Genomic DNA, 12,286 nt, shown 5'->3' on the forward strand with positions numbered 1-12,286 from the left:
ATCTGTTTCTGTTGTTTTGTTTGTTGTTGTTGCTGTGGTTACAGGTGGTGCAAACGTAGAAAAGTCACTTCTGATTGAATAAACTTTATGTGCGTGAGAGATGTGTGCGCATGTCCTTGTTTATAATCGCATTTGGTTTAAAAAATAAAAGCCCTTATTTATACTCATGTGGAAGGCTGGCGGGTGGTTGGCTGCAGGTCCTACTTTTTTTCTTTCGCTCTGTTGTATCTGTCTGTCTCACTCTGTCCATGCACTGTGTGACTTATATTGTGTGGATAGCTTCTCTTTGCTCTTAGCATTTAGACAAATAAGTAGATGGCCCCCAAAACATCACAGTAGCTCTGTTTGCAGACATTCTACTCCCAAACTACAAATACAGCCCCCCCCCCCTCCACCCCATTGGGAAAAGAACAAGGAAGGTCGAGGGAGGGGGGGTATGCCCCATTGTTATGCAGTGTGTATTGTTGTTCACGTCTTTCCTGTCAATGCCAATGCGGTTGATAAGCTGCCACAGCATGTAGTTCTCTCACATTTTATAGCTCATTTGTTTTCTTTTTTTTTGAGTCCTTAAACGTTATTGTAATTAAACTCCATCTTTCAATTGTAACTTTAGACATACTTATACACGAACTTCTTTTTTTTCACCTTGGCCTTTTTGATTTTGAAAGAGTTCAGAGAATTAAAAAAAAAGCCATGGGGTTTTCTATTTATTTCTTTAGTATTGTTTTTAACTTGCTGCTTTGATCAGATTTTGTTATCCCCCCCCCCCAAACAAAAAACCCCAACAAACAAATCAAAATGAAATTGTAGAATGAGTGTAACTCTGCTTTTTTTGGCATTTCAGATGGTTGTCAATATGCCTCACCAACTGCAAGTATGATGTTGGTACGTCCTCACTTTTTTAAACATCCAGCACTTTTACTGATATCATGCTATTGTCGTCTATTGTTTATTCTGCTTTAAATTAAGAAAGGGCAGAAATGTATTTCCTGTGTTTCTTCTAATAGGGCAGCTATGTTTCATACAAATAAAGAAACTTGGTCGCCTATCTTTGAGTGGTTTTGCTCTTTCCTCTGTTTACCTTGTTCAGCCAATATATCTATCTGCTCCTGGCATTTTCATAAGGATCAGTGGGGATACAGTTTTTGAAGTTTTGATTATTATTCTCAAGTTTAATCTACCTTTTTATACCTGGGTATCCCAAAGAGGAATGGACAGAGTAATTATGAATGAAAAGTAACTGAAGAGAAGGATAATTATTTCTAAAAATGTGTAAAAAGTAATGTTATTAAAGAAGCTTGAGTTGGAGAGATTTATTACCTGCAAATGTGGAGAAGATATAGATGAATATTTGGTATGCAAAAGCTTAGGCTGCAGAGGGCTGGAGTCTTTGACAGACTATTTTTCTCTCGTATTTGTTGCTTGCTCATGTGCACATGAACTGGAACTGAGAAAATATAACTGAAAAGATCTTGCTTCTTTTTAGCACAGGCAATTGTAATATACATATAAATGGCAAGTAGGAGTAAAACTGCATGCAGCAAAGAGTTGGATTTGTTCATTCATGATTAACTATATCATGATGGTGAATGAACGGAGATGACCACATTGTGTTACGATGAAAAGATTCTGGTGCTTTTTACTCACTTTGTATTTTACTTACAGTGCGGCGGACATCCAAGAAGTTTGGCTTCAAGGAAGTGTCAGATGATGATGACTGGACTCTCTACTGGACAGACTTCTCTGTGGCCCTGGAGAGGGTCATGGACATGAAGAAGTACCAGGTGACTACGATAGCTTCATCCTCTTTTCTCATACTTGAGCCATTCTTTCTAGAAATATGATACCCTTCCTTAGGTAAACAGTACAATATTTTTATCCTTACAATATTTAACAGCTTCAGTTGAGCATGGCTCCATTCTAAGGTTGCCACTAGCACGATTAGTTTAATGTTGTTACATGTATTAGTCAGTTAAGTCCAGAATCAAACGGATAAGTTTCATATATTTATTAAGATGTGTACAGCTTTAGTGTATTGTATATTTTGCTTCTTGGTGTGTTCTCACAACAGAAAATCAACCACTTCCCTGGGATGAATGAAATCTGCAGGAAAGATATGTTGGCCCGCAACCTCAACAGAATGCAGAAAATGTTCCCCAAAGAATACAATGTTTTCCCCAAAACCTGGTGCCTTCCTGCCGAGTAAGTCAACATTCTAAACTGGTTGTGCTGTGTCTCCGAAAACTGAACACCTTTTCACCCTTTGCTTTGTTGAGTAGCAGAAAGCAATTCAAACATCTTTGAAACTGTTAGATAATTTGTAGTTCAAACTTGAGCCAAACAATATGAGAGAAAAATGTTTTATAAATCATGAGATTTTATGTTTATGTGCAGATTATGAATGGTACATGTGTTTCGTTTTATTCATTCTCAGCTATTTTACATACATGTTCATACAAACATGTTTGAATTCTTCTATTACTTTTTTGTTTTTTCATGATTTTTTTCCAATATTATGTAAGACTTCATAACTGCAATGTTTGATGATTTTTATTTGCAATGAAGTACTAATTTCATGTGAAATGCAAAAGGAATATATTCACAAATGTGGATGAATGTTTTTTATTTTAATTTGTGTCTGCTTATGATATGAAAGTCTATGTACGTGCTTATGCATGTGTGTATGGGTGTCGTGCTTGGGTTTGTCTATGATCCTGCTTATATCATTGGTCAAAGTGATGCATTTATTTCATTACTGTTGTCTCCTCTGTTTCAGTTATGGTGACTTTCAGGCGTACACCCGTCAGAAGAAAAACAAAACCTATATCCTGAAGCCAGAGTCTGGATGCCAAGGCAAAGGAATTTGGGTCACGAAAAACCCTAAGGAAATTAAGCCACATGAGCACATGATCTGTCAAGTTTATGTAAACAGGGTGAGAAACGTTATTTCATGAATTAGAAAAAGTCGTTATCTTTAATTTTTTTCAGCACATTTACAGAAGAGTAATTGAAATTACGCGTTAGTACTTAAGTTCTCTCAGGCTTGCTATTTTTCCCCCTGGCTTGTCTTTAAGGATAATTCCCTTAGGCAAGAATAGTTTGTTTACCCTCCTACTGGAGGGCTTCAGCATTGTTAAAATGTATAAACTTTTCATAAGCAAACCCCAATTTCACAAAATATTTTTAAAAAATCTAACCACAATGTCACTAATATGGCTTAGGCAGGGAACAGTTAATTTTTAGACAAAGCAAAATCTTGATCTTGTTTCAGTAGGATCTACTTTGTGTATCTATGAAAGATTTGTAATAGAGTTATTGAGGGAATTGTTTCCTCTCCTTTATCCAGATATATGATATTTCATTCTATTTGATGATTTCAGCCCTTCTTGATTGATGGGTTCAAGTTTGATCTCCGAATCTACACGTTAATAACCTCCTGCGACCCACTTCGAATTTTTGTCTTCAAGGACGGTCTGGCGAGGTTCGCCACAAACAAATACAGTGAGCCAACAAACAACAACACTGTAAGTGGGAAGACACTTTATTAAATGCTAAATTGATTACATTGAAAACATTAAGTGTATGAAAAGGGTGTAAAGAGTGGAAATATTGCAGTGCAATAGTACATCTGCTCATTCACCCATATGGGATATGAACTTCAGTTGTTGACAGCTACAGCACGAGTTTATGCTATATTGGGTGCATTTTTTTATATTGCACCTTACACATGTTTATATTGTTGATGTAAGTATTTGTATAAGTGGACCGAAGAAGGCTGGTGGTAGGTGGACAGTTTAGCTATTTATAAGAATTTTTAAAGATGTAAAATAATGGATCATTTGTCACTGTTCTTACATCAGATACCAGTAATAGGGCAGTCTTAATGAGATGTTGTAATTTATGTTAAGCGGGATATATGAACAAGGTTTAGCTTTCCTCTTATATGAATTCTTTAAGAGACTCATTAAGCACAGCTGATTCCAGTTGCATTAAGGAGCTGATCTTTTTTTAAAAGGAGCCATCTAAACAGCTAAATGATGATTCTTTGTTATCAACTGTATTTACATCAACAAGAAGGGACTACAGTTACAACAACAACATCAGCAGCAGCAACAACACTTGTATAGTAACTTTGTAACTTTGTAACTTTGTAACTTTGTCAAAGACCGGGGGTGGGGGGGATATATAAAACTGCATCCATCTATATAACTTTGTAATAACAATAGCAAGGACATCCAGAAGGTTAGTCTGCTACTTCTGTATGAAATAACATGTTCACGTTATGGGTGTCTTTTCTCTATATCTTTTCATTTGGTGTACCATTCTTGTTATTTTCCTGTATTACTTTCATGTTTCAGGATAATGTGTACATGCATCTAACAAACTATGCCATCAACAAACACAGTTCAGATTTTGTACGTGATGATGAAGCTGGAAGTAAAAGGTAAGGAACATTTAAAAAAATATAGTTATATTCTAAATATGATCGTATGTTATCAAAAGTTTCTCTCTCATAATTATTGTATGATTTGTACCAGTTACGTGATGGCATGTATTCTGTTAGTTGAACTGGAAACTTTGTATTTAACGAAATCTTTGTTTGGTCATAAATTGGAAAAAAAACCCAAACGTTTCCAGCTTTGACTTCTCTTCAAATCGTTCAATCTCCATACTGTTTGTTTATTTGTTAGATATGGAGATTTATATCATTTCAGACAGAAAGGTCTGGAAATTTTTATTCATATCAAATCTTTTTAAATGTTGATTTGACCTACATTCTTATATGCTAAGGTTTTAAAAATTCGAATTGCAGTATTTTGACGTTTATAGAAGATACATTTTAATCCATAATTGACATGAAATGTGTGCATTTGGTACTGCTCTGTCTTGGATGTGGACAGATAGTCACATGATTGCCATAGATTACCTTCTGTCTTGAAAAGGTCATCTTGATAGCATCTAAAGTCTAGATGTTTTTGTAAAATTCTTTTTAAGAAGTTGATTTCAGCCTGCCATTTCTAAAGTTGTAATGCTAATTCTTCTGAGTACAACTGAGTAAAAATTTAAAAGATTTTCAAATCTGAAATTGAACTGTGTGTGAAAATATGTATTTATTCTTTGCAGACGAATCAGCACAATGTGTGAATATATGTATTTATTCTCTGCAGACGAATCAGCACAATAAACAAATATCTAAATGAAAAGGGTTATGATGTGGACAAGCTTTGGTCTGACATCGATGACGTAATCATCAAGACCCTTATCTCTGCACACTCTGTGCTCAAACACAACTACCGCACTTGCTTCCCAAACCATGTGAAGGGCAGTGCTTGCTTTGAAATCTTGGGCATCGACATCCTGGTGGACAGGAGGCTCAAGCCAAGTATTCTTGAGGTGAGTTTTAGAAAATACTTTCTTTGTCTATGCAGTAGGGATCATTGTTGTACGTGTATGTTATTTGCAACTCTCATATTCTTTGCCTTTCAGATACTTTGTCTGATTATAAACTAGAAAAGGAGAGGAAATAAAGTATAGTATGCGTCTCCCCCAACCCCCACCCCCCTGTAAACCCCCAAGACACACGCATGACAAAAAAACAACTGCCTGCTTATGTTGTATAAAGACGTCAACACAAAAGATTTCGTGTTGAGGTTTGTGTTGAAGCTCTGATATGTTTTCTGGGATTTCTCAGATTACTGTGCGTTTTGCAGCTTCAATAGTTCACGCCCACAACAAACTAATTAACCACAACACAAAACTCACAAGGGACACTTTAGTTGGTATAAAACAAATTGTGGAAATAAACCCAAAATCAAAGACCTGCTCTTTTCTGCTGTCATAAAATTTTTAAAAAATTGACTCTGCGAGAGGAAAAAAGAACTAAGAATACATTTATGTGAGTTTTTTTTAACCAATGTTGAGGAAAAAAGAAATAAGAATACATCTGTGTGTGTGTTTTTTTTACCAATGTCTTTGTTAAACTAGTTCAGTGTTTGGCTATGTATGTTTTGTTTTGTAACATTATTCCGCTTGTTTTGTGGCGTGCTAAGGTGAACCACTCCCCCAGCTTCACCACAGATTCCCAGCTGGATAGGGAAATCAAAGGGACTCTGATCTGGGACACCCTGGGCCTCATCAACTTTGGGGCTGTCGACCGTAAGAAGTGCATGGAGGAGGAGCGCAAGAGAATCAAGGACAGGCTGCTCGGGAAGTACACCAAGAAAGAGACAAAGTAAGTTTCTTTAACTTTAGAGTCTTTTGGACCTCTTTGTGGTTTTGAGGCTTTCATCCAATAAATTGAAAGCTGTTTGAAACATGCATATGTACATGTTAATGTTTTTCACTTTTTGTAAAAAACAACAACCATGGACCAATGATTTAGACAAGCATATGGTTCAAATTTACAGACTCTATGTGATAGTTTTAAATGTATTTTATGTTAGCATAATGGGAGAGATGTTTTGATAAAATTTGCAATTTGCACATCTTTGTTAATTATGTATGAGGAAAGTTTCATACTGTTTAATTATTGCGATATGGGCTGCTTTAGAAAAGAAGAAATTGGTTCAGAAAAACTATTTAAAAGCATAAACCTTTGGTGTCATGTTATTTGAATATGTTTTTCAGGGAGGAATTAGAAGCTGCCCAGACTCAATATGTAGAACAGTTGGAGAGGTATGAAAATGGTCACATGGGGAATTTCCGACGCATCTACCCATTGCCAGGCTCGGAGAAATATGACAAGTACTTTCACAGTAGTGGCACATTGTTTCAGGAGACTGCGGCTTTTAAAGCTCGCCAGGAGATGGCCAGGTAATCCATGGATTCCTCTCACTTTATGTGTTTTGTAAGTTTGTCAGTGAAGTATGCTGTTCCTTCTATTTTGTAATGTCTGTGTCTGAATTAAGGCATGATGTTCATGAGTTAATCTAACAAATCTGAGGGCTTGCCTCATTGTTTTCTACCTTTATTCTTCTGCACACCAAATGCACACCTCAGCATGCGATGGTGTAAATATAATAGACAACACTAGGGAGCTCAGGTGTACAGGTCTAGTTGGCTCAAAGGATTTATAATGGAACATTTTGTTTTGATAGGCTGATGGGAACAGTTAAGTATTTTTCTTTTTTTTTGTAAGGGTTTTTAGACGTAACAGAAATGTGACCTGTGACTTTATCTCATTACATTATTGGTGTCTTTTTCGAGGAGACAGGTGACAAATGCTGTGAAACTAAAAAGAATACTTTCAGAAGATTCTTCTGTCTCCTCCACATTTGTTCAAGGGGTTAACTAGGGTATTACCCACAGATACAGTTTACTGTAATGCTCAGAATATAGATTGGGATAGTACAAGTATGTTTTCTGTCACTGCATCGTTTCTCTCATCTGATTTGCTTTTTCTAACTTGCCTTTTTTGTTTTGACAGACAACAAAGAGAGGAAATATTGCGGAAGAAAGAAAGGAATGAAATGATGCTGAAAGGGAAGGGGAGAAAAGACGGAGTGAGACCTGAGAGCCCGGGACGGAAGAGGCGTCTTGGTCAGAGGCCCACACTGCCCTTACGACATCTTCACAGCCAGAGGCAACAGACAGCTGAGGTAGGGCCCTTGCTTGTGGAGTGCCATCTCTTGCTCTCCTCACCAGAGTGTAGTTCTAGTAGAGTTGACAGTTTGTTGTGTCCAGATAGATTAGCACTCAGTGTTTGTTTGTGTTCTGGGCGATAAGCACTCAGTGTTTTTTTGTGTTCTGATGGATAAGCACTCAGAGTGTTTTTGGAGCTGCACTGCTATAATTTTGTAGCGCTTGGATGCAGTATTTGATTGTAAGGCTTGTCTTTGTAATATTCAAATATGATTCAGGTCAAGTAAAGGAAATCTTGGCATTTGTGGCTAAGGTTTGAACAGGGTAAAGTATTTGATATTGTGAGTGCTGTTTGTTGTATGCTTTTACGCCGTGGAGGTAATTTCTGAATCTCTGGTGTATTTAGAATTATAGATTTTGTCGCAATTTTTCAAATCTGTCATGAAAGCAAAAACAAGGTTTGCACTCAGTTGAGTTTGTTCTTGCTGGACAGATTGGGACATGTGTTCAGAAAATGCATTTTTTGTTATAATTTGAATTATTCTTACTGCTAAATATATATTTTAAACCCTATCTAATTTATTTCTTAATTTTTATTATTGCATTTCTATTTGTTTTGTTAATGGTCAGAATGTTTAGGATGAACACTGATTCCATATGGTCACTCTGTTAATTAAGAGCAGTCATAGAAGTAACATGAAATTTGTTCTCAACAGCCTTCTCAAAAGTCACCTGCACTTTGCTCTGTAAGTGAAGCATCACTGTCTTAATGTTATTGTTGTTTTTTTGTTCTTGCCATGTTGCTTCAGCTCTGTTTTGTTTGCTGTCGATTTTGTTTTTGCTGTACATGTATTACAAAATGCACGCTTTGCAAAAATTTCAAAGGAAAGAAGCCAGTATGTGAGCAAGTTTTGACTTTGTGCTCTCATTTATGACAATCTTGAGACTGAGAGACTTAGGTTCGCTTTCTGTGAAGATTGAGGCAGTTCCTGAAAGGGATGTGTTTCAGTTGGCTCAGTGCATTGTTTGAATTCTTTTGGTGTTTTATTTTTCAGCCTCAGACTGTCAGTGTCACCCCAATCCTTTATGTAAGTGAGAAATATCTGTTTTTTCCCCCTCGTGACTAGCAGTACCCAGGTGCGTATGCACACAGTGTAGCTGATCTGGCAGACTGTTGGCTGTTGCTGACCCATCATATGTGTGACGGTCTGCTAGATTAGCAACCCTCTTTGCGTACAGCTCCTGTAACATCTTGTAGCTAGAATGACTTACCGTCACTTTCTGATGTCTTCTTTCTTTTTTCTGTTGCTGTTACTTTTTCAGTTGATTGGGAAGAGGGGCGGGAGGGGCTCAAGTAAAATGTCTAATTTCAAGTGAAGTAGTAAAATGAAGTGATTTAATATATTTACGTTCCTTAGAATTACATAAGGAAACATATTTCCTGGTTTACATTTTCTTTATAAGTTTGAGGTGGGAGTTGGGGTCATGAAAATATTAGTGTGCAAAGTGGATGGTTGTAAGTATAGGGGATTCATAGCTGGCCTCTGTTTTACATTTTTAATCTCTAAATGTGATTGTTTTCAAAGCAAACATCCAAATTCAATAGACTGTAAGGAATGAACACAGAATGTTCGGATATTGATGCTCTGTCAGTTGTGAAGAGCTTATATTCTCAATTGTGAGTTTGCGAAGTCCTATCCGAACATCTGAGTATTCAAATACACGTTTAAGAATAAAACCCTTTTGTCCTGTTATGATTTTGTTCAGTGGAGAAGAAAACAGTAGGGATGATGTCGACGGTAGAAGTTGGCGACATTTTTATTTCCGTTTATCGTGGGAGAGAGGAGGAGAATTTGTCATATTAGTTCGAGCTCTCATGTTGTAAACCAATGTAAAGTTCAGTATACTCATGTTCTCATGTATGTTGTGTTCAAAATACATTTCAGTACTCAAAAACCATGCCTGCCTCTGTTGTAAGTCCCCCAAATTAGCATTAAATTTGCATCCTGAAGCATGTACAATATCTCTGTATTGCAAGTGCACGCTCAAGTTTTCTGCAGTGCTTTTTGTTCTACATCTGTAGTATCTAGTATAGTTGTGCTGCGGTAAATGCTACAGTCAAAATAAAATAAAATATACTGGAAAAAGTTTTGCATGCCAAGTAACACAAATGAATGTTAAAAGGTGATTGAGCTGAAACTGAAAAATAGAAATTACAATGAATTATGCTTATATTACGCTAGATGGAAAGTAATCAGGTGGAAGGATTTGGATTAGCCGCTGGATATAGTATGGAAAGGGATGAATTTATGATTCTAATTGAAGACGCATACTCTGATTTATGATCTGAACTGAATTAATTAATTTAGAAATAAAAAACTGATTATTAGAAAAAGATATAGATTATGATATAGGCATTCTAATGGACATTAATTTACATGGCTTTTGTGCTCCTGAGGAAAAGTAGAACTCTATGTATGCTGTAAGGGCACTTGTGTATACCTTCTGATTGTGTCTTCAAATGATAGTTCCATTATTCAGCTACTTTTGTGTACGATGGGCAATGGAAAGTGTGGACTGCCTCATGAATGAAAGCTTGATTTTAAGCTGAATAAAGAAAGTAAAGATGATTTTATTCCAGCACTGTGTAAAACTGTAGACTGAGCTTTTCAGCATTTCACAGCATATCATCTCATATGTATATGTCAAACATGATAAAATTCTGATTATAATTGATTGCATACTCTAAAGTTACTCACTGCATGTTAAATTTCATGGTAGAAACTGTAAGTCTACCAGCTTACTGGCTTCAGCAAATAATCTTCAAATTGGTTTGGTGTGTGTTTTTGAACTTCTTGCTGACTGGCAGTAAAGAAAACACTGCCTGCCCCAAGAGAACCTCGGTAAATAGTCATTTGCTAAGAAAGTTTATAGACATTGTTGCATGTTAGCTGAATTACAATAGTGAAGAAATTCGAAAGCAGAATCAAGTAATAGTATTTCACACTAAGGAATATGTGATGTTTTTGTGAGTAAGTTTGGCAGTTCATGTAATAAGAGAAACAGTGAAAATAAAATCAAGCTGCAATGCACATGTGGTCCATATAATCCACAGAGTGGCTTTTCCCTTCTGAATTCATATTTGAGCTTAGCCAATGCACTTTATTTGAATAGTACATTTCACTCATTGAAAAGCAATTTTTACAGAACTTAAGACCAATGCAGATTCATTATTATGTCTTTCATTTCATATTTTGAGTTTGTGGCTTTATACCTTCTCTTTCCAGTTTTAGTTAGAGAGGGTCACACCGTTATAAAATCAGCATAGTCTCCCTTTTATCTCTTTCTTTTTCTATCACATGTATGCACGTATTTAGACAAATGTAAGCAAGCACATGGCCACACAGTTGCATCTCTGCACGCACACATGCAAATACAAACATAACAAACACATAGACACAGCACACTCACATCAGCACAGCACATGCACACACACACATACACACACTAACACACACAGGTACACATACACACACTAACACACACACATACACACGCGCACACACACGCACGCGCACGCACACACACACACACACACACACACACACACACACACACACACACACACACTCTCTCTCTCTCTTTTTCCCCCCCTCTCTCTCTTAGATCCTCACTTGCATTGTGCTGTGTATTAATGAAAGTCTGATGAAAAACAATGTCAACAGCACTTTGTAAAATTAGTTATCATCTTGAGCTTAATTTCTTTCAAAAAACTGTTGTCTCCTTAAAGTAGAATACGCTTTTGGGTGCTGTCTTCCTTTAAATCAAGGTCCAGGTACCGTTTACTGAAGTGAGTGCTTTTTAAGTAGTATTAGTGAGTACAACCATAAGTTGGGTAGGTGGTTAATGGTTTCAATGAAAGAATGTGTCCATCAATTGGTGATTCTATCTTTAGTAAGTGTCTGTTTTTGCATGCAGTGTTTTTTTTAATATTTACATTTTGGAGTAATTAGCAGATAATCTCATATCTGGAATAAGGTTTCTTCTGTCACTGTATATGGCGCTCATATAACCTTATGCAGTTGCGAGCGCCGTAAAACCCTCTATTATAATAAAAAATGTCACTGTATGTATATTATATATATATATATGTATAATCGTTTTCAAAGACCTGTACTCGAATTCTTTGCATATTTGTTCAGAAATAAGGTTTCTTTCTCTCAGTGCACACCTAGTTTGCATAGAAAGCTAAATATCGTCTGTGTTGCAAGCACTGCACTTAAGTCCATTTTGGTACTTTTTACACGAGAGACCAAAAACTAGTTTTGTAGTGTTGTTCCTTTCAGGAATCATGAAAAGCAAGAACATTTTAAGCTTTGAACATAGAATTAAACTGCATCTTGATGATGTCTTAGGTTCTGCTTTGAGAGGGTGTAAAAGTTGAACATTCTCAAACTTTGGGCTTGAGTGGACTGTTTGCGACGATGTTCCCTCAATCGGAGGTGGTTGAAGCCATGTTTAGGTTCAAGTTTTTTATTGTTGTGTCAGGCATTACTTATGCCAATTTTTCAATGAACAGTACATGGCTGTTATTGCGTCAATGAACTTCACGCTAATGAGTCACCTTAATTCTTGTATACTGTTTTGTAGTTTGTAGACCAGTTACTTAAAGACTTCCTCGCCCCCCGCCCCTCTCTCTCTCTCT

The 12,286-nt window shown here is 36.5% G+C and overlaps 1 protein-coding gene across 15 annotated transcripts in view; it reads left to right on the forward strand.

Annotated features, from left to right (window-relative positions):
• Positions 1–844: 844 nt before the first annotated feature.
• Positions 845–12,286, forward strand: part of LOC101858905 (tubulin polyglutamylase ttll6) — a gene marked incomplete at its 5' end in the record, with an annotated part of 30,436 nt that continues 18,994 nt past the window's right edge. For 9 of the 15 annotated variants that reach the window (XM_013081949.2, XM_013081964.2, XM_013081973.2 and 6 more), the window contains 13 exon segments: positions 845–885; positions 1,666–1,784; positions 2,072–2,202; positions 2,777–2,933; positions 3,381–3,524; positions 4,359–4,444; positions 5,169–5,394; positions 6,051–6,232; positions 6,628–6,813; positions 7,427–7,598; positions 8,298–8,327; positions 8,637–8,669; positions 9,528–9,554. In XM_013081949.2, the coding sequence (XP_012937403.1) occupies positions 845–885; positions 1,666–1,784; positions 2,072–2,202; positions 2,777–2,933; positions 3,381–3,524; positions 4,359–4,444; positions 5,169–5,394; positions 6,051–6,232; positions 6,628–6,813; positions 7,427–7,598; positions 8,298–8,327; positions 8,637–8,669; positions 9,528–9,554 (1,534 nt within the window). 15 annotated transcript variants of the gene reach the window in all.

The sequence above is a fragment of the Aplysia californica genome, unplaced genomic scaffold (assembly GCF_000002075.1).
Source record: "Aplysia californica isolate F4 #8 unplaced genomic scaffold, AplCal3.0 scaffold00008, whole genome shotgun sequence".
Taxonomy (NCBI): domain Eukaryota; kingdom Metazoa; phylum Mollusca; class Gastropoda; order Aplysiida; family Aplysiidae; genus Aplysia; species Aplysia californica.